At 38.6% G+C, this 22,601-nt stretch overlaps 1 protein-coding gene across 1 annotated transcript in view; it reads right to left on the reverse strand.

Annotated features, from left to right (window-relative positions):
* Positions 1 to 2,263: 2,263 nt before the first annotated feature.
* Mael (maelstrom spermatogenic transposon silencer) overlaps positions 2,264 to 22,601 on the reverse strand; it is a 39,429-nt gene continuing 19,091 nt past the window's right edge. The window contains 7 exon segments of the mRNA NM_001108857.1: positions 2,264 to 2,623; positions 3,126 to 3,201; positions 4,544 to 4,676; positions 5,745 to 5,807; positions 15,357 to 15,498; positions 15,608 to 15,662; positions 16,332 to 16,456. Of these exon segments, the coding sequence (NP_001102327.1) occupies positions 2,436 to 2,623; positions 3,126 to 3,201; positions 4,544 to 4,676; positions 5,745 to 5,807; positions 15,357 to 15,498; positions 15,608 to 15,662; positions 16,332 to 16,456 (782 nt within the window). The 3' untranslated portion in view covers positions 2,264 to 2,435.

Below are 22,601 nucleotides of genomic sequence, written 5' to 3' on the forward strand. Positions count from 1 at the left end.
CGATGAGCCCCTAGTTGGGTCTCCAGTACCAAGTGGTCAGCCCTAGAAACACACAAGCAGGCATCACTGGAAGCACTCAGCAGGCTGTAGTTATGTCCCATCACTTACAGGTGACAACAATGGAAAAGAGGAGGCACTGAACTCAATGGGTGTGGACACAGGGGTTTAAGAGGGAGGAGGAACGATATAAGCATATTTTAAGTGAAAAAAGACAAAAGTACTCTTGGTTCTCACACAGTTAGCTGCCTCAGATCCACCAGTTCATTTCCAACACCTGTGCTTTAACAAGTATCATTTACGTTTCTTTCCCCACTTTGTCTGTTTTCAGTTTTGTACTGTTTATGGCTGTGCTAGCTCTTTAAAGTAATTGCAGACTTCCCTTTAGTTTTTTTTCCACAAAAGATGAATCATCACTTTGCATACCTTTTTTGGATAAAATGTGCTTTTAGTAGTATGTACCACTAAGTGCACAATTAAGTGTGTTTTTAAAATATGAGGTCTTAAAAACTATATTAACTGAAGAATGTTTATCATAACCAAAAGAAACTCCGGTAACCACAAATCTATCATCTATGAATGCCTTTTCTAGAAGTTCTGTATGTCTAACAATATGGTGTCTATGTTGCAATGTGCATTAGCATTTATATACATATATGTATCCTTATATTGACACATATATACATGACGTTATAACATTATAAATGATATTAATAGCATTCACAGAATTGCATGAATATACATTTTGTATATCAGGACATCTGCTTTCTATCTTCATGTCTACTATAAGCACAGTTTCAAGTGTCTGTAGGAACTGTGATTGGGTCCTCTTAAGCCGTTACAAGAAGGACTTGAATTATATGGTAGTTGTAAAGGGGCAGTTCAGATATGGGAGGAGATGGGGAGAAGTAGAGCAATCAGGAATTTGAAAGTAGGTGTGTAGCAGTGGGGCAGGGGAACTGAGGGTAGCCACTAGGAAGTCTCAGATGCCAGGGACCCAAGAGGTTCCCAGGACCCAACAGGGAGGACTTCAGCCAAAATACCCAAAAAGGGAAGATAAAACCTGTATAGATCACCTCTAGTAGATCGGCATGGCCCCCAGTTGAGGGATAGGGCCACCCAACTCAAAAATACTGATCCAGAATTCCTCCTGTTAAAAGAAAATCAGGGACGAAGAGTGGAACAGAAACTGAAGGAAAGGCCATCCAGAGACTGCCTCAGCTAGGGATTCATCCCATCTGGTGACACCAAACCCAGACACTTGCTGATGCCAAGAAGTGCTTGCTGACAGGAGCCTGGTATAGCTGTCCCCTGAGAGGCTCTGCCAGAACATGACCAATAGAGATTCGAATGCACAGAGCTGAACATTGGTCTGAGCACAGGGACCCCAATGGGGAAGAAGTTAGGGCAAGGACTGTAGGAGTGGAAGGGGTTTGCAACCTCATAGGAAGGACAATAATATCAACCAACCAGACCCCCCCAAAGCTCCCAGGGACTAAACCACCAACCAGAGTACACAGGTGGAACACATGGCTCCAGCCACAGATGGACCAGAAGGTGGCCTCTCTGGCAACATTGGAAGGAGAGGCCCTTGGTCCTGTGGAGGCTTGAGGCCCCAGTAGATAGGAATGCTAGGGCACTGAAGCAGGAGTGAGTGGGTGGCTTTTTTTGGGTTTTTGTTGAAGAGGAAAAGGAACTTGAATTGTATTAATAATATGGTTTGGGTTATTTTCTCTGAAAGACTAAGCTGTTCTGTGGAAATAAATCTCGAGGCCTACAATTATGTACGTGTCCATGTGACCGGGAGCAAACGACGTAAGCTCTCTTGTCTCTCATGTTGGTCTTTCATCCTGTTAACTGGTTTCTTTTGCCAAAGACAGGTTAAAATAACAAATCATTATTTTTTAAAGGATTCTTTTCTTAATTATTTGCAATGCAAATAGTCCACAGACCTCACTGTAACGTTTCCATTTCATAATGGGAAGAATTAAGTTACTATTTTAGTTAATATTATTTTGAAGTTTATTGTAAGTTTACTGTCCATGGAAGTGCTTTGACGTCACCAGTTTAGGTCTAGTACTCAGACCATAAGGACATATACTCATCATACCACTAGAAAGTATAAGTCTTCGAAGAAAATAAAGAAAACAAAACACGGGGTTGGGGATTTAGCTCAGTGGTAGAGCGCTTGCCTAGCAAGTGCAAGGCCCTGGGTTCGGTCCCCAGCTCCGAAAAAAAGAAAAAAGAAAAAAAAAACACAACAAGCAATGCCAAGATCTTCTCCAACCACAATTATTTTAATCTATGAAATAGTTTCCTTACAAATTAAGTAGATTTTAGGAGTGGCATTTACTATTGATGTGATGTTTGTTAATATGACTGTAGTCAGAAAGGAAGTTGGGCTTGTTTTTTTCCAGAAATTGCACAGAGTACCATCATTACGAAAAGGAGGAAAAAGGTTTGTACCCATCTTTTTGGGGCATGTAAGGTGAGAGTGAGGCCTCACAGTTGGAGAATCTGTGGATGTTGTTAGAAGAGTTTGAGATGCTCTCTAGTAAGCGGGTAATCCCTCTTCCTCGAACGCTGCTGTTCGAGCCCGAAATTTTCACCCCAGATGGGTAATAACCTAAGGTAGTGAAAAGGTGAGACAGACATGGCGATTTTACATGTGTATTCTAATGAGGCTCCTTCAGTTAACTGTCATATGAAGTGGCATACAGACCACTGCAGGACACCCACTAAGTCACAATTAAAAGATCACGAGCAAAAATGTCATGAAGGGGTGAAGAAAAATGTCTCCTTTTGTTTCTACAGCAAGAAACCCCAAGTTCTTTAGGTACCACTGGACATTTAACTGGCTTTTGAAATTTCTCATCTCCCCAAAAGTCATCATATATTACATCAAAACTATCAAACTGTAGTTACTTCAAGAAAAACTGGGTTTCTTAGAAATGTCCTGCTCAAAATCTGGGGGGTGCTACATTTCATTAGGGACAAAAAATAAACTGTTACTTCACACAAAATACCAATTCAACAGGCTCCTTATATCCTCATGGCCACCCAGAAACACCCTGGGACCCCTGTGAAGTTTAAGGCATAACCCGTTCTTACAAACTAAAGGTACTCACCAGTAGATGAGTTTGATCTTTGTTCCTGATTGTAAGAGTTGAAATGACAGAATCCTGGACTCTCAACTCTTAGTTTCTGTAAAGGAACAGGAAAATACCAGAAAAAGTGTTTACTCAATTATTAGATGGCCTACTTTAATTCCAGATTACTAAAAATGCAAACAAAACTATTCCCACAGTCTTTATTCATGTTTTCTGTAAGGGAGGAGACAGGATGAACACTGAGGACTTCAGGATCACAGGTTTAGAGTTTGGCTTTTTTAAAGCATTAGATTACAGTTTATTTTCTGATAAGAGTGATTAAAAAACAGAGTTCGCAAAATGGGCAAAGGTGCTTATGCCAAGCTTGATGATCTGAGTTTGATCCTTGAACCTCCATGGTAGGAGGAGAAAACCAACTCCTACAAGTTCTCTGATCTCTACATACTGCACACACAGAGAGACCTCCTCTCTCAAACTCACTCACTCACTCACTCACTCACACACACACACACACACACAGAGAGAGAGAAAGAGAAAGAGAGAGAGAGAGAGAGAGAGAAAGAGAGAGAGAGAAAGAAATGCAAAAAAGAATGATTCAGAATAGAGAGAGTCCTGAAGAGTCAAGAAAGTAAAATCCCAGCAGCCATGTCTTTGGTCAGTGAAAGAATAAGATCCAATATACAAATTCATTAGTATCAGTAAAAGCAGAGAATAAAGTTGAAGCAGATGGGTGGGTGAGGTGGTAGGAATTTAGAAAATCTTTCTGTGTTTGCTTCTGTTTTCCTGGAGAAGTAAAAGCATCAGCATTAGTTACAGCAAGGGTCAGGGGCAGCTGATAGAAGCTGGAAGAAATGAAACTAGAAAATTATGACAGCCAAGCAACGACAACGGGGCAATGAAGCTGATCATGGCAGATTAGTCCATGATGGTGGTATATGGAAGTTTCCCTTCCCTTTCTTCCTCCCTCCCCCTCATCAGTGTGCATGAGTGTGTGCGTGCGTGCGTGCATGTGTGTGGTGACTAAACCAGGGACTTGTGTATATCATGCAAGTATACAGTCTTTCCCTTATTTTATTTAAATTTGAGACCAAATAATCTCACTGAGCTGCTTGGGCTGCCCTTAAACTTACTATGCATCCCAGCCTGGCCCTGAATTTGTGATTTTTTTCCCCTAGCCTCCAGAGTGGCTGGGATTATAGTTATTTAACTATGATACCTGGCAGCATAGCAGCTCATTCTATATTCAATTCATACAATTGAATAGGTGAGGAGTTACATTTAATAAGGATTAGTCTGTCAACCAAGTATGATGAAGACAAGAGGATTAATGGAGTCTAGAAATTGCTTAGAATCAAACTAGAATTAAGAAAGGAAACAGATTTTTCATCAAAGGTTAGAAACATCCAAGTTTTTGCTGACAACAGAAGTTTTCTTACCTGGTACCGCCCTGCATCTAATACAACCATTTTGGGTGTCACACTATTGCTGGCCTCATAGTCTTGTAGTGGTACATGAGCTCCAGTGAGCTGGATTCCAAAGAGAGTGGCCAGAGAATTACTGATGCAGTACCTTTAAAAACGAAAGACAGATCTCACTAGAGCAACTTTATTTGGTTCACTCTAAAAGCATTCAGGTTAAATTTTCCAACAAAGAAAGCATCTCAGAGGTTATTATTCTAATTTGAAGAAAAATCTAGAGATTGACAGAGAGGAGATGGGAATAGGCAACATTCAAACCATGAACATTATTACTGGTAAGCAATCTCCTAATCACTAGATAATTTCAGTTTGCTGCAGGGTATGGGGATGAGGGTAAGAATCAGTACAATTCTCCAAGACAGAAGGCAGAAGAGAAATAAAACAACCACAATCTTCAGAGCTGAAAAGCATTTGCGTGGAAAGGTGCTGCCAGAGCACCCTAAGACTAGGGGCTTGTCCTGGTGGCTTCAGTTGTCAACAATGTGATATAGCCTGGAGTCACCTGAGAAGAAAGCCTAGATTTAGGAATTGCCTAGTTATAGTCTGTGTGCACTGTCTTTGCTGTTAATCAACTCAGAGCCCTAGGCTGCATAAGAAACCTAGTTAAACAGCTTAGGGTGAGCTGTCAAGTAGCACTCCTCCATCGTTCCTGTTTCCTGCTTGAGTTCCTACCCTGACATCCCCTCAATGGTGGACTGTGACTTAGACATGTAAGCCAAAGGAATTCTTTTCTCCTTTAAGTTCTGTTTGGTTAAAGTGCTGTCACAGCACCAGGAAACAAACGGGAACAGGGCTATAGGTAACAAATGGGAATGGGGCTATAGGTGCTTTCACTCCATAACAAGAACAATGGTTTACAATTTTAGGGCACCATCACAGGAAAGTGATATCCTTAATGCTAGCTGGGAACTGCCTCTCCTTAAGGGACCCAAGAAGGAAAAACCTCAATAAATACTTCTGAAGAGTCACCCAAATTGTTCAGTAAGCAGTGATGTGGACAGAACAGTAAAGGTAACATTAAAAAAAAAAACACCTTGGTTTTCTTGGACATCAGTCAGTAGGGAAGGTGAACAGACACTCTGGCTGACAAACAAGGGCAAGCACACCAGGTAGAAGGGATTCCCTGCAGAGCACAGCACAGAACCCTCCCCACACTTACGCGATTTTCTTGCAAACAGCTAAAGCACAGAAGAGAATATCATTTTCTTCATGCCACTTGCACCTGTACAAGAAAAAGGACTTTAATGTACTAATAAGAGGTCGAGGCTAGTGTGTGATAGAGTTCCATGTCCAGTACAAGGAGAAAAGCTGCACTAATTGAAGCTAAGCCAAATGAACTGTTTAAGGGTTTTAATATGCTAGATTTCCAACTCAACTAGCTGAGATGTTCTAGTAAAAATACTATTACTCAAAATTTCTTACACTTTTTACATTTCTCTATTGTTTATTATTGTGCTTATTTAATATTGAGTGTGCTTATGTGGAGGTCAGAGAGCAACTTGCACAGTTGGTTCTCTTCCTCTGCACAGGAGTTTCCAAGGATCAAACTCTGATGGGCAAACACCTTTACCCACTCAGCCATCTCAATTGTCCTCAAAGATTAATTTAATACTGATATTAACAGAGTTTATGTTACCTCCTCCATTTAAAATTCTTAATGTGAAAACTACACATAACCATATAATTAAAATTTACCTTAAAATGAAGGTTTTAGAGGCACAGTAGTAACTAAAGTTAACATGCTCAGTCACTGAACATTGCACACACTTTGCCAATAATCTAGGCATGAAGGACACAGAGCTGAACAAAATCATCTCAGAACACTTTCTCTGTAGTGAGTGGTGAAGGAGGATCAAAACACATATAGGCACACTTAAAGAAAAGTTCTATGGCATTGACTACGAAGCAGTAGCAACAGTATAGAAGGGAGTGACCAGCAATGGCACCATTGAGAAAATGATGTTTGAATGGAAATAAGAGGAAGGTTAGAGAAATGACCAGTCAGACAAATGACTCAATCCAGAACTACAAACATAGGAACAATATACTTGTGTTTTCCTACCACGTCCCATCTACTAAGATTCAGAATGGTATTACTAACAATACAAACTTGCCTAAATCTTAGCAAAAATCTTCATTTAAAGCCATAAAAATGCTACTCAGTAACTGTAAAAAGTTATTTGTGCCAAGTGACAGTTAACTGTAGGCTATCTAAAATCAATCTAAAAACTCCCCCTGTATTTCCAAAGACTAGTGATACAATAAACATGATTCATAAAGCTCTAAATTAAAGATTTAAGAACCAAGTTTGCAGATAAGCATATAGAATTAGTAGGTGTTAGTTTTATTAGTTTTGCTCCTCGTCTAGACTTCAAACATGAGAGACATAGATACCTGCTTTCTATTTCTCTTACAGGTCAGATCTGAGATACACTCAAGGGGTGGGAGAAATGCCTCAGAGTTAAGAGCAAAATGCTCTTCCAGAGAACAAGGTCAGCTTCTGGCACTCATGTGACACAGCTTACAACTGCCTAAAATTCTATCTCCAGGGGGTTCTGAGGCCCTCTGAATGTAAAAGCACCCATGTGCACAAACCCACATATAGATATATAATAAAAAATAACAAATTAACCTTAAATAATATACTTAAGTATTAAATATGTAAAACTTAAAATTCAAACCCCGAAACAAAAGTTTTCTAAATCTATATGATTATTCTACTTAAAGTGGTGTTTTATCAATTTTTACTCACTATTAATCTTTTTCCACTAAACCATACCAACTCCTAAAAACTTGTGTCTTTTTGTAATTAAAAAGAAGTACCTTGTACAAAACTGTCAGAAGTCAGATCTGGTTTGTGTTATTTTTAAAATTATGTTAATTATGTGTGTATCCATGTAAGGGAGTGTAGGTGCCTATGGAGCACAGAGAGTCAGACTCTCTGGGGCTGTAGTTACAGGCAGTGTGAGGCACCCAACATGGGTTCTAGAATTAAGCTCTGGCTCTGGAAGAGCACTATAGACCAGCTCTAGCTCCTTATACACTAGTGCCAATTTACCTACTGTGCACTCGGCTCAAGCTTCTGATGCTGCCTCACCCACATATATACAGCATAATAGTCAGCCTATATCGCTGCTCATAGAAACTGTTTCAAAAAATCAGGCAAAATATTTACCCCATAAAGTATTTCATGGTTTAAAAACCGTCAAAGTGAAGTAATTTGAAGCTAACTTGTGTCTAGTCTGGTCAAACGTCACTCTGAAAGCTTTGTAAGGTTTCACAGAGTCCCCTTTGGGTAACAGTCTGGCATCTTCACACATGTCACTGCTGCTATTGAAAAGGAGACCGACATTAAGGATCCTGTAGTGATGGAACAATATAAAACCTCACCTGTAAAACTACTGTTGCCAAGCCCTTAAGCTGGAGAATTAATACGTGCATACATTTGTCTCTTATCCTCAAAGTCTTTTGAAAAATCAGTCAACTAGATGCACACAGCAAAGGAGAAATACAACAGACTTCTCTATAACAGACAACTCAACAACACTTGGAATAAATGAAGAATGATGGCTCAAGTCACTGCCTTTCTGACCCACAAAACAGGCAAAGAAAGATCGACCTGAAGATCTGCCTATCAGAACTTTCCACGTTTATGTGCACAGACAAACTAAGAAAGGGATGATGCGGGGTTGGGGATTTAGCTCAGTGGTAAAGCGCTTGCCTAGCAAGTGCAAGGCCCTGGGTTCTGTCCCCAGCTCCGAAAAAAGAAAAGGAAAAAAAAAAGAAAGGGATGATACAAGTAAGGAGGCTGAGTTTCTGTTCAAAGAGCTGTCAGTTCTCTAACATCGTGCATGGGAATGAGCAAACTGCTCTTAGATTTAGGATTCTGCCTCCAACTTCCCATGCTCCTTTGTTGGTTCCCCCTTCAGCGAAGCCTAACTAGCTGGGAGTTCCTACTAAACAAGCCTAACTAGCTGGGAGTTCCCACTAAACTAGATGGACGAGGCTTCACTTCCAAATATAAATGTAACCAAGGAGAACCAGGTATTCAGAATTTATGTTCCTAAAGAATGAGTAAACTAAGGAACAAAGGCAAACAAACAGCTCATGGTGGACTGTGAAGTTACTGCATGCAGTCTAGCTTCACTCCTCACCTTACTAGTCTTCATCATGGACACTGACAATGACTGTAATTTGTGTAACATAGCAACTGTATGCTGAAGTGCTGACGTATCCAAACCTACAGCTCTGCCCACGCTTTACTATGGCAATGACAAAGCCTATCAATGAAGTCTGCAGTGAGTCTTCTTGTCAGCCTCTGGAAGTGATCTCATCTACACACTGTGGGCTTATCGGATGCTTCACCGGACTCCCAGAATAGTCTAACTTCACTCTTCATGCTTTGTCATTCAGTTTCCATTCTTTCTCCCTAGATTTTAAGCAAGGTCTACACTGCTTTTTACCAATCTAAAACCACCTACTCCTGTCTCTACTGTCATAATCCTAGTACCAAGTCATTTATTGCCAGCTCATCCAATCATCATAGGCTCCATACCTTTCTTATTTCCTTTCAATGTATCTGCATAAAACCTTAGAGAGCGAATCAATTTTCTTTTCTACTTGGTAAAATTACTATTTCTAACAAGGTTCTCTTTATTTCCCTCTTGCTTTACCTCTTTCATAGTATGATTAGTCTTCTTGACCATTCATTTTATAGTCTTTTCCCCACACTTCTCAGTTGATTTCTTTAGCATTTATTACAACTAAAATGTTAATTTTCTTAGACTTATTTACTGCATGTATCTTTCCTATGTTAGCTTCATGAAGGCAGGGGTACATTAATTTTGCTATGTGCAGGAAAGATGTGCTGTAAGTTTTGTTTTGTTTTGTTCTGATGGGGTCCCGATCGGCCTGAACTCCCTATGTAGATCAGGATAGGCTTGCACTTGTAACAATCCTCCTGCCTCTGACTCTGCACGCCAGGGTTAGTGGTATGTGTCACTATGCCTGAGTCAGTATTTGTTGATTAAATAATGTCTGTGCTGTAGACTACAGACACTGTATGTTAACCCAAAGACAATTTGGCAAGAAACATTAGAACAGGACGGTTATTAAAATTTAAATAATATGCTCCTTACTACCTTATTACTTAAGTACTAAATTACATTAATATAAAACCTACCCCTTTTTCCTAGACTTTAAGATAATGTGTTATTGGTCATTTACTACCAACTCTGTTAGTAGGTCCTTAAGAGCAATGTTTACCATCAGTCCTCTGGACCTACACTAACATTGTCTAACCAGCTTCTATAGTTTATTAATCCTAAGAGCCCTCAAAACCTTTGAAGTGCTCAGTGACAGGCAGAGGCATATGGTTCCAGCTTTCTCACTAAGCTGGCTGCAGCACTATGTCACCAGTCTCTCTGAACCAACCCTATAGCACAGGCCTCCAAAAATGCCTTACAGTAAACTACCTTAAATACTGTTGAACCTATATTTACTAACGGAACCTAACACTATATTTCTTCTATTATAAAGACCTAACTGATGCTGGAATTCATCTTACACAGAAAGACAGTATACAGTTGCCATTAAAGGACATGGAATAATTACCATGGTCTAAGCTTACATAGTATAATTTTTTGAAAAAAATTGTATTTTGGTTAAGGTTTAAGAATTTTAGTTTCTGAAAACTTTTTATTGATCTCTTCTGGTAAGGTGAAAAGGCCAGAACAGAAATATGCACCAAAGGTCAACTGTTTGGAAAAAACTCCCAGAGAACACTAGAAATCTATTAAGAAACAAAGTGCTATTTTACCAATATTATCATTGGCACAGAGGATAATACTGAAAATACAGACTACAAATACTTCTGCTGTAGTTTTAGAAATACTTTGGCCAGTAACTGAAGCAACTGTATTGAGCCTATCACTTACATCACTTTACAGATCAACAAGAACAAGATGACAAAAAACAGTAAGCAAGATTCTACACTAACAGTACAGAGGACAGAACACTATAAACCCTATAAGAGAAAGGTTTATATTGCTATGGAGAAATTTATCAGTCTCTCATATCAAGTTTTTATCTTAACTGTGAGTTCAGAAAAGGCTATAGGGAAGAAAGAAAAAAGAAAGATGACTACCTGAGACTAGATTTAAATCATCCCCACAGAGAGGAAGAGCACTCTAGATAAAAACTGACCTAAAAGACTTGGAAGAGCAAAGCCCCTGTCTGTTAGGGCACTGTGTAGGGGAGCCCTTAGACACTGGATGGTGGTGATGAGGAGCCCACCGAATAAACTTAAGATCCTGTATGACCAAATAAAAATGGAAAAGCGCTACCAGTTAGTCATTGTTAGTGAACCTGTATGTTGGTTGCTACACCGACAGAAGAGGGAGCTCTTGAACTGAACTTGTATTCTGTCAAAACCACTACCAAAGAGACAAAGGAAACAGCAGGCCTCATCCACAGAAAGCTATTAGAACATAAAGAAAATAAGAATTAATACAATTGTAATCCCCCCCAAAAGGAAATTCCAATGTAACCTCCTACATGCCGGGGCCAGTGAGGGGGAAACACCCTTATAGGGGATGGGGAGGGGATAGGGGACTTATGGACAGGAAACCAAGAAAGGGAATAACATTTGAAATGTAAATAAAGAAATACATCCAATAAAAAAATAAAGTTTAAGCATAAAAAAAAGAATTAAATGCTCTAACACAAGTATGTGAGGATATGGAATCTGAATAAGAAAAATTCAGAGCTATAAGCAATTTTAAAAATGAGAAAAAGTTGACTAGACCCAGAAATCAAAACAGGAAAAAAATCATAGGTTACAAATTGCCCAAAGAAACAGAGATTCACCTTGAAAGAGAAACTAGAAACCAGTAAACTGCCGTGAGAATAAATGATTAGAGTAAAAAAGAGAAAGTACTAAAGAGAAAGATACTATAGGAGCATATATTATAGGTTCCCTTAACAGAAATTAAGTGGGAGAAAAATTTCAACCTGAAAAAAAGCTATAGAAACAGATGCCAATTTGTGCATACTGAAATGGTTTATCAGACACCTCATAAAATGTACCTTAAATAACAAACCAAGAAGAGCTACCAATATGAAAGATGGCTAAACAGTAACATCTTTAAAGTCTCTAAGCTAAAAGCCCTGTGCATAGCTAAAGCTTTGCAAAAGGAATACATGACACAATGGAGTTATGTTTAGGAATTCGTGGACACAAAGTGTGACTGTGGAAATCTTAATCATGCAAAAAATCTAGAAAATACCTTTTAAGTCTCCTTTCAACTTACTATACACCAAGATTCACCAAACTTTTTAATGTACAGACACCTTTAAAAAGCAAACAGCTTAATGGACACAGAGTAAAACACTAGTCCCCAATAGATGCTATTTCAAGAGGACAGAGCTAATTGAAGAGTAAAAAATAAAATAAAATCTGCAGACATGGTACCACATGTGTCTACTCCCAGCACTCAGGAGGGTGAGGCAGAATGATTTACAGCTAAGATATTCCTGCCAAGGCCCAAATGCCACCAAAGGTCCTCAGCTTAGTGGTTCCTGGGAGGCGATAGATTTATATAGGAAGCAAGGTGTGGGGTATAGTGGTGCATACTTTAATTCTAGCACTTGGAGGCAGAGGCAGGTGGATTTTAAGTTTAAGGCCAGCCTGTTCAACACAACAAGTATAGGAAAGTATGTTTACACAGTAGTCCTTATGTTAAAAAGGAGGAAGGTGAGTGGGAGGCCTTCAGATAGTTGAGGCTAGTGTGTGCCTGCTAAAACACCTGTTTAACACCAATCTCCTCCTCTTTAATTTCCCAGTGTTGAGGTAGTAGAGTTCGCTTACTACACACTCTCAACTCTACGGCACTGCCTGAACAGTCACAAAACTGATCATGGACTTGAGCCTTCAAAATAAAAACCATCTCTTTCTTTATATGGGCTGATTATCTTGGGCATTAATTACAGTAATAGAAAACTGACTAACCAACAATCGATGTAGATCTTATGAATAGATTAAAGTCCTGCAACCCTAAAGAGAATGGAATATTCTTGTGTGTCCACAGGACAGTTCGTAAAATAGATTATATACTGTTATCAAAAAACATAAACATAAGTAATTACCAGTGGTTTTTTTTATATAACAATCAACAGAGTTTGGTCTTAATGCAAAGATCTGTAATTTGTAAGAAACAGAATCCAGAAAGACCTTTAATCTACTCATTTAAAAGGCTTACATTTACTTTATTAGGTTTGTTAGAGGATGAATTAAACAGTACTTATTCAAAATGACATTTCATAATCTATAGAATGTTACAAAACACCGAAAGCTTAGAAATAAAAGTTTTGAGGGTTCCTTCCTTGCAGACATCTCAAAACATTTAAAAATCTACTTTATACTATATAGTTCCCCAGAAATACACAAATTACTAAATAATGTTAGATTATGAAGCTTAAAATTTACAAAGGAAATGACCCTCATCAATGTACCAATATTAGACCTACAAACCTGTGTGAGAAACATAAATACATATTACAAAGACAGTGTTGATTTGAACAAAAGAAAAACAACTTTTGTCCTAGAACACAAGTCAACATTATAAAGAGTCAGTTCTCCCCAAGTCAATTTCTAAACCTTTGTAGGGTTTTAGTGAGGTGAGTGACACTTTGAATATGCACTGTTAGAAAAATGCTAGTGCTTTATACATTCAAAGGCTAATTAAACCAACAAAATGAGGTGGGACCAATATGGGATAGAAACAAGCACTATTGTGACTGGGTGAAAGAAAGAACTCAAGTAACTTTGAGAAAACACCTGTGACTCTATCCTCAGACTAAAGTCAATCAGAAATGAGTTCTGAACTGCCATGGTTCCACCAACACTGACAATTCTGTCAATGCACTCCAAGACTCAAACAGTAAGACACATATACTCAACAGATCTCTCATCTCAGCACCATGTGGGTCTAGCAGACAAACTGCTAATCCAAGGGATGACTGGAGCAGTGAAGGATGAAGCTGGACTGTACTACAAAGCAAGAAGTACTCAAGTGACCAGAGGCTGGGAAAAGACAGACCACTGCCTGAAGGCACCTCTTCAAGCCACACATGCTATTTATTAGAGCTTAAAAAACAAGCTCCATTACGTAGTGAACAAAAGCCTTTATTATAGAATTCTAAAGAATTCTGAAGAAACAACAAAAAAAAATCACAATTTCACAAGCACGGGAGGAGCCCTTCCAACTAAATCATCACTGGATGCCAGAACTAGTATTTGACAATTTAAGGAATTTCATTACTCAAAAATACTTTAAATTATTTTTATTTGGAGATTGAACCTCAGGCCTTATATTATCTAGGCAACACTCTACTGCTGAGTTCATGCCAACCCATTATGAGGTAGGTACATGAAAGTGACTGATCAAAGGGAATTTCAACAGATCTAAGGCAACTAAGTTGTCAATCAGGAATGGGACAAACTGACACATGTCCAAGTGTGACATATGGAGAAGATGTATTTTTTTGTGGTATTTCTCCTAAAATGCATAATCTTAGCCTAGTCATGAAGAAACATAAGCCAACTCAAACTGAGAAACATAGACTAAGGATTGGGATCCTTAGCAGTGGTAGTCTATGCCTGCAATACTACCACTTGGGAGGCTGAAGCAGTAGGTTCATGAATTCCAGGTCAGCCCTAGTAACATACAGGCATACACATGACCAACAAATGTTCCAGAGCAAAGTTTTTGTAACAGACATCAAGCCCTTGCAACATGTGACTCAGGACTGAACTCTAGATACTGTTTTATCTAGAAAGAAATCATGGAAGGATTGGAACCAATGAACTTCAGCTTAGATAATAGGTCTTTGTGTCATTGGCAATATTCTGAATTTGATAATCATACCACTATAAGAGAAATGTTAATTCTTAGGGAATATTGGCATACTTAGATACAAAGAAGCAGTGATCAATTTACTCTCAAGTGGCTTAGAAAAAGTGTGTATGTATGTAGAGACAAATCATTATGACAATGTGTTAATATGTTAATTAAAGAAACTAAGAGAGTACTGTGCTTATTTTATTAATATTTTAACTTTTCAGTAAATCTAAGATTATTTCAAAATAAAAATAAACAATTATACATATGATGAAAACAATTTAATAAAAATAAAGTCAAAATAAATATAAAAGCATTCTTTTCATTAGTAGACAAATTCTAACTGGTAAAGACTAGTCAGGTTATTTGACAGTATTTTTGATTTTAGTATAAAACAGCAATGTATATTTCCATCAATTATTGTATGCTAATATTAAAAATAGCATTTAAGTTTTCCTAGGCTGGACAGCTGGCTCAGTAGTAAAGGGCAGTCTAGAGCCCTGGGCTTGGTCCCAGGAACAGAGGATCTGACACCTTCATCTGGCCTCCAGGATTATCAGGAACTCATTCGGTGTGTGCACAGGCCAACACTCATACACATAAAAATAGTTTTAGATGTTTATTAGGTTCTTTTTTTTTTTTTTTTTTTTTTTCGGAGCTGGGGACCGAACCCAAGGCCTTGCGCTTCCTAGGCAAGCGCTCTACCACTGAGCTAAATCCCCAACCCCTAGATGTTTATTAGATTTAACTAAAAAGTACTTACAAAAAGAAAACAAAACTACAAAACCTAAAACCTAGTTCAAACCTATTTTCTCAGAATGTAGCTCAGAAAAGTTATCAACATCAGCAAATTACAAAATCATTATCAATACCTCGTGTTGCTAGAATAGTCCCACATGGCCACATCTAGGAGGCTTCGAACCCAGGTTTTAGAGGGCTCCTTGAGGAATTTTTGCTGGTAGATTCCCACTACAAGGTCCTCTACAGTGAGAAGTTCTAGATCTTGCCTTATTTCTTCCATTAGTGAACAGAAAAACACAATTAGTGAATTTGGGCATTCAGAACACTCTGTCAAAACACAAGTATATATTGCAGTTCCTGCAATGACCCAGGTTCCACTCACCTGATGCCCGCTCCATACGCTTCAAACACCAGTTGACTCTGGCTCTGTCATCAGACTGCAGAAGGAAAAAATTACTGTTATTTTTCACCTATTTTCAGTTATTTTAATTAACAGTCCTTTCAAATTGAGGTGTGTGTAGGACAGATACTATCTGAAAACTATTAAAAAATTGCATACATTAGAAAAATCTACTGGTATTAACTGGCTATATACAGTAACATATGCAATGTTAATACAGTTTATGAAAAGTCAAATAAGACTTAGGGTAGGCCAATGAAGAAGTCAATGTTCAGATCATGTGATCTGGTCATGAGAATGTGCAGCAAGTTTAAGAACCAATTTTTGACCACTATCCTAGAGAATTTAGATAAAGCAAAGCCTTTTCTAAATATCACAAAAGGGGTAAAAAAATGTGACACAGACAGCTTTGAATAGAAAGTAATCTTGTGTAGCATGTAATCTTGTATGTATACAGAATGGAGTATCCGTTCATTGGACTAAAAAGATATTGCAGGTATTTCAAAAGGGATTTGAAAAAATTATACTCAACTTTTGTAGCCTCCAAAATTTAGGAATTTAAAGGCTCACTAACTTCATAGAAATTAGAACGTTTTAAAACATACAACTAACAAAAAAAAAAAAACCCTGAAATTCTTTTAGTATCTTTTTAAATCTTTTGGTGTCTAAAAGAGTAATCTTAAAAGAACTCCTTACTGGATATTACCTTGCAGTAAATAGGTGGCCAGTTCCCTGGGTTTGGGTGAATAAATTTATAGAGGTTTTGTAGCACAGTTGCTTGGTCATGCCCGAATTCAAAGTTTGAAATAGGAATTTTGTGACTAGAATCACCTGAGGGAAATAAGAGGTGGGAGGTCAACAACTGAGCTGAGGAAGATAAATGCTATCAAGTAAGTATGGAAATAGGATTACAGAAGGAGAGCAGTGGTAATTCACATGTCAGCATTTGTGCCAAGTCTGGTTCCCATTAGATACTTTACATGCTTAAAAAAAAAAAACGTATGGCTACTCTAGAAGGTGGGAAATGCATATACAAATTAAGAAGAGACCACGAAGACTCCCAGAAATAATCAACAATGGACTCATTATTTGAACCCATGTTTCTTAATGACCAAGTCTACAGTGTCTGCATTATTCCCATGAGGCCCTTCAAAAATGTTTTGTTAAATAAGGCTGGAGTTCATAGTATATACTTCATAGTATAACTTTTTCATTTTCGTGTGCATATACATGTATATGTGTGTATACATGTATATGTGTATTTGTGTGTATGGATGTCTGTAGGAATGGGGGGTGCAACAAGACACGCATGCACATGCATGTGGAGACCTGAGAGTGCTACCAAGAAATATTTGATTTCTTCCCCCTTTTTCTTTTTTTTTTTTTTTTTAAGATTTATTTAGATGGTTGTGAGCCACCATGTGGTTGCTGGGAATTGAACTCATGACCTCTGGAAGAGCAGTCGGGTGCTCTTAACCGCTGAGCCATCTCTCCAGCCCTTCTTCCCCCTTTTTCACTGAGGCAGGGCCTTTCACTCAAACCCAGAACTTGCTGGTATGGTTAGTCTCTGGGGATTCACTGTGTTCATCTGAGGTTGGAATCACAGACACTAGGCAAGTTCTGTGGATCTAAATTCTACCCCTCAGATTTGTGCCACAAGCACTTTAACAAGTGAGCAATTTCTCTAACCTTTTTCCCCATTAAAAACTGTTTACAATGTGTTATAAACATATGCACACGCCATGGCATGTGGAGTTCAGAGGACAACTTACAGAAGCTGATTTCTTACCATGTGGCTCTCAGGATTAAAATCAAGTATCAGGCTTAGCAACAATGCCATTATCCTCTGAATTATATTGCTGGCCCATGACTGCTTTTTTTTTTTTTAAAGGTGTATAGGCTTGGAGTGAAGGCTAAGTGGTTAGTAGCACTGGCTGTTCTAGAGGACCCAGGTTCTAATCCCATCAGCCATACATTCTAACTCCAGTTCAGGGGACCCAGCTTTAATTAAGAATAGTCAAGCCAACCCCCTAAAAAACAAATTCCATCAGACCAATAAAAGAAAACAAGCAGAAGTATGATCTAAGAAGTACTACATACTGGGGAAAAACTAGATTGTGCACTGAATGATGTCAAACAAGTGGCTGTCTACAGGAGAAAACAACAAAATTAAATTGCCATTTCTCAATTCCAGATGGAGTAAGCATCAGACACACACACACACACACACACACACACACACACACACACACACACACACACACAGAGACACGAAGCACAGCAGTTTAGGGCAGATGGCTAACCTTCAGGTAGCAAAGAGCTATTTAGATTCACAGTTGATAAAAACTGAGTGACTTGCTACACTAAAACTCAACACTTGTGCTTATTAAAAGGCACTACACAGGGCTAGAGGTGCAGCTCAATGGTAGAGTACTTGCTTAGTATGTGCAATATCCAGGGTTTAGCACCTGGTACTGAAACTTTAAAAAGGGCTTCAGAGAGTGAATAGTGCAAGGCTCAAGTTGAGAAATGGCATTTTACACAATTTAACAATAAACAAACAGAAAAGTTCTATAATAAACACATAGAATGTGAGAAAAATAAGTAGATGGCTAAAAGATAATGTGCTTAAATAAAAGTACAGAAATGTATACATACATAGTAACCCTTTGTAACCTTTGACAGGGAGAGAAGACTGCCAATGGCACTTGTAATGTACTGCTCTCAGGTGACTGGCGGGTATGTTGCAGTTCATTAACAATCTACAATGTAAGTCAGGGTTGTAGTTTTTTGGATGAAGATGCATAAAAAGCTGCAGTATGGACTCAAAAGCTTTGATTCTTTTAAAGCAGAACTTCTCCCCTTTCACCTGGTCCTTTCTGCTGGGACAGACTGCTAGCTAGTCTGCTTTCTGAAAGACGCTATATTCTGAGGCTTCCCAGAGGATCTGCTGCACTCAGAACATTTGACATCGAATCCTGAAGCATACCAGAAGAACCACTGCACTCAAAACATTTGATCCCACATCCTGAGGCATCCTAGGAGATCTGCTGCACCCAGGGCATCCGACACCACAACTGGAGACATCCCAGGAGATCCACTGTACCTAGGACACCACAGCTTGAGGGCAGCCCAGGAGTTCCTCCTTACACAGGGCAACTGGGCAATTGACACCACAGTCTGAAGACCTCCCAGGGGCTCTGCAGCATACAGGGCAACTGACCCAAAAGACTGAAAGCCTTCCTGGACTGTGGCTGCACAAAAGGAAACAGAAACCATAGTCCTTTGACAATCCCCAACTACCTCAGAGAACAGCTTCACACAGGACAACAGTGTGAATGCTCTTCAGACCCAACAGTCTGAAGGCCTCCCAGGAGATCTACTGCAGCTAGGGCAACAAATCAGCAGCTTCTCCCTGAAGGCCCTCCAGTTGGAAGGCCCCACAGGAAGTCTGCTACAGCCAGTGCAGCAGGCCTACCAGGAGACCTGTTGCAACCCAGGGACAAAAGAGGCAGACTCCAAACAGAGTCACCCAGACCAGTAAACACCAGGGCTAACCAGATGGCCAGAGGCAAGTGCAAGAAAATAAGCAACAGAAGCCAATGTACACGGGCATCATCAGAACCCAGTTCTCCCACCAGAGCAAGACCTAAATACAACAACAAACCTGAAAATCAGGAAACTGACCTAAAATCCTATCTTATGAAGATAATAGAGTCCTTTAAGGAGGATATAAATAACTCCAAAAGAAATACAGGAAAACAAACAGGCAGAAGCCCTTAAAGAGGAAACAAATCCCTTAAATACAGGAAAGCACAATCAAACAGGTGAAGGAATTGCATAAAGTGGCCTAAAACCTAAAATTGGAAGTAGAAACAATAAAGAAAACACAAATAGAGCCAAACCAGAAAATGAAAACCTAGAAAGATAGAAATTACAGATGTAAATATTACTAAAAAGAGTACAAGTAATAGAAGAGAGAATCTCAGATGTAGAAGATACTGGAGAAGAGATTGACACAACAGTCAAAAAAATTCAAAACATCAAAAACTCCTAAGCTAAAACATCCAGAAAATTCAGGACACAATGAAAAGAGCAAATCTAAGAATTGGAATAGAGGAGAGTGAAGATTCCAAGCTCAAAGGAGCAGAAACCATCTTCAACAAAATCATAGAAGAAAACTTCTCCAATCTAAAGAAAGAAATGTCCATAAATATACAAGAAGCCTAAAGAACACCAAACAAATGGAACCAGAAAAGAAAATCATCTCATCATATAATAATCAAAACACTAAATGCACAGAACAAAGAAATCATATTAAAAGTTGCAAGGGAGGGGCTGGGGATTTAGCTCAGTGGTAGAGCGCTTACCTAGGAAGCGCAAGGCCCTGGGTTCGGTCCCCAGCTCCGAAAAAAAGAACCAAAGGGAAAAGGGCCAAGTAACATGCAAAGTCAGACCTATCAGAATTATACCAGACTTCTCACCAGAGACTATGAAAGCCAGAAGAGTCTGGTCAGAGGTCATGCAGACTCTAAGAGAACACAAATGCCAGCCCAGGCTAGTATACCCAGCAAAACTCTCAATCAACATAGATGGAGAAACCACAATATTCCAGGATAAAATCAAATTCAAACTATCTATCTACCAAACCAGCCCTACAGAGGATCCTAGAAGGAAAACTTCAATACAAAGAAGATACCTATACCAAAGAAAAGACAAGATATTAAGCCTCTTACAACAAAGCCGAAAGGAGAGCGCCATAAGCACATAAAGCTACCTACAAAAGCAAATATAACAGGAACTAACAGTCATCTATCTTTAATATCTCTCAATATTAATGAATTCAATTCATCTATAAAAAGACATAAGCTAACAAACAAAGATATGCAAACAAGATTCAGTATTTTACTGCATACAAGAAACACACCTCAATAACAAAGACAAACACTATCTTAGAGTAAAAGAATGGCTAAAGGTCTTCCAAGCAAATGGTCCCAAGAAACAAGCTGGAGTCACCATCCTAATATCCAATTAAAAGTCTTTCAACCAAAAGTTATCAAGCATGAAGAGGAAGGATACATCATATTCATTAAAGGGAAAATCCACAAAGGGAAAGTCTCAATACTGAACATCTATGCTCCAAATCCAAGGGCACCTACATTCATAAAAGAAACTTTACTAAAGCTCAAAACATACATTGGACCCTACACAATAATAATGGGAGACTTCAACATCCCACTCTCACCAATGAAGAGGTCACTGAAATAGAAACTAAACAGAGACACACAGTGAAACTAATAGAGGTTATGAACCAAATGGATTTAACAGATATCTACAGAACATTTCACTCTAAAACAAAAGAACATACCTTTTCAGCACATCATGGTACCTTCTTCAAAATCAACCATATAACTGGTCACAAAACAACCCTCAACCAATACAAGAAGATTGAAATAATAGCATGCATCTTATCAGACCACTATGGCCTAAAGCTGGTCTTTAGTAACAGCAAAAGCAACAGAAAACCCACATACATGTGAACAACTCTCTGCTCAATGATAATTTGGTCAGGAATGAAAGAAAAAAAATTAAAGACTTCCTGGGACTTAATGAAAATGTTGACATATCGTACCCGAACTTATGGGACACAACAAAAGCTGTGCTAAGAGGAAAAATCACAGCAATAAGTGCACTGGTAAAGAAATTGGAGAGATCTTACACTACCAATGTAACAGCACACTTGAGTGCTCCGGAACAGAAAGAAGCAAACTCACCCAAGAGTAGACTGCAGGAAATAGTCAAACTCAGGGCTGAAATCAACCAACCAACCAACCAAAGAGAACAATACAAAGAATCAGCAAAACCAAAGACTGATTCTTTGAGAGAATCAACAAGATAGTTAAACCCCTACTCAAACTAACTAAAGGGCCCGGAGGCAGCATCCAAATTCACAAAATTAGACATGAAAAGGAGAGAGAACAACAGAAACTGAGAAAAATTTTTAAAAAATTATCAGATTCTACTATAAAAGCCTATACTCAACAGAACTGGAAAATCTAGATGAGATGGATAGTTTTCTAGATAGCTACTACATACCAAAATAAATCAAGAGCAGGTAAACTTTCTAAACAGGCCCATATTCCATAAGGAAATAGAAGAAGTCATTAAAAACCTCCCAACCAAAAGAAGCCCAGGGCCAGATGGATTTAGTTCAGAATTCTACCAGACCTTCAGAGAAGACCTGATACCAACATTCCTCAAACTATTCCATAAAATAGAAGTAGAAGGAACACTACCTAATTCATTCTATGAAGCCACAGTTACTCTGATGCCTAAACCGCACAAGAATCCAGCAAAAAAAGAGAACCTCAGACCAATCTCCTTATGAATATTGGTGCAAAAATACTCAATCAAATTTTTGCAAACCGAATTCAAGAACACATTGAAACCATCATTCACCACGATCAAGTAGGCTTCATCCCAGGGATGCAAGGTTGGTTAAATATACAAAAATTCATTAACATAATCTACCATATAAACAAACTCAAGGAAAAAAGATCATATGATCATCTCCTTAGATGCAGAAAAAGCATTTGACAAAATGCAACACCCCTTTTATGTTAGAAGTACTGGAGAGATCAGGAATTCAAAAGCAATTTACTGTAAACCAACAGCCAGTATCAAATTAAATGGAGATATTTGAAGCTATCCCACTAAAATTGGGAACAAGGATGCCCATGCTCCTCATATCTATTCAATAGAGTTCTCAAAGTGCTAGCTAGAACAATAAGACAACAAAAAGAGATCAAGGGGATACTAATTGGCAAAGAAATAAAGGTATCACTATTTGCAAATGACATGACAGTATACATAAGGGACCCAAAAATTCTACCAAAGAACTTCTTTAGCTGATAAACAACTTCAGCAAAGTGGCTGAATATAAAATTAACTCCAATAAATCAGTAAACTTCCTTTA

The sequence above is a fragment of the Rattus norvegicus genome, chromosome 13, assembly GCF_021556685.1.
Source record: "Rattus norvegicus strain SHRSP/BbbUtx chromosome 13, alternate assembly SHRSP_T2T, whole genome shotgun sequence".
Classification (NCBI taxonomy): domain Eukaryota; kingdom Metazoa; phylum Chordata; class Mammalia; order Rodentia; family Muridae; genus Rattus; species Rattus norvegicus.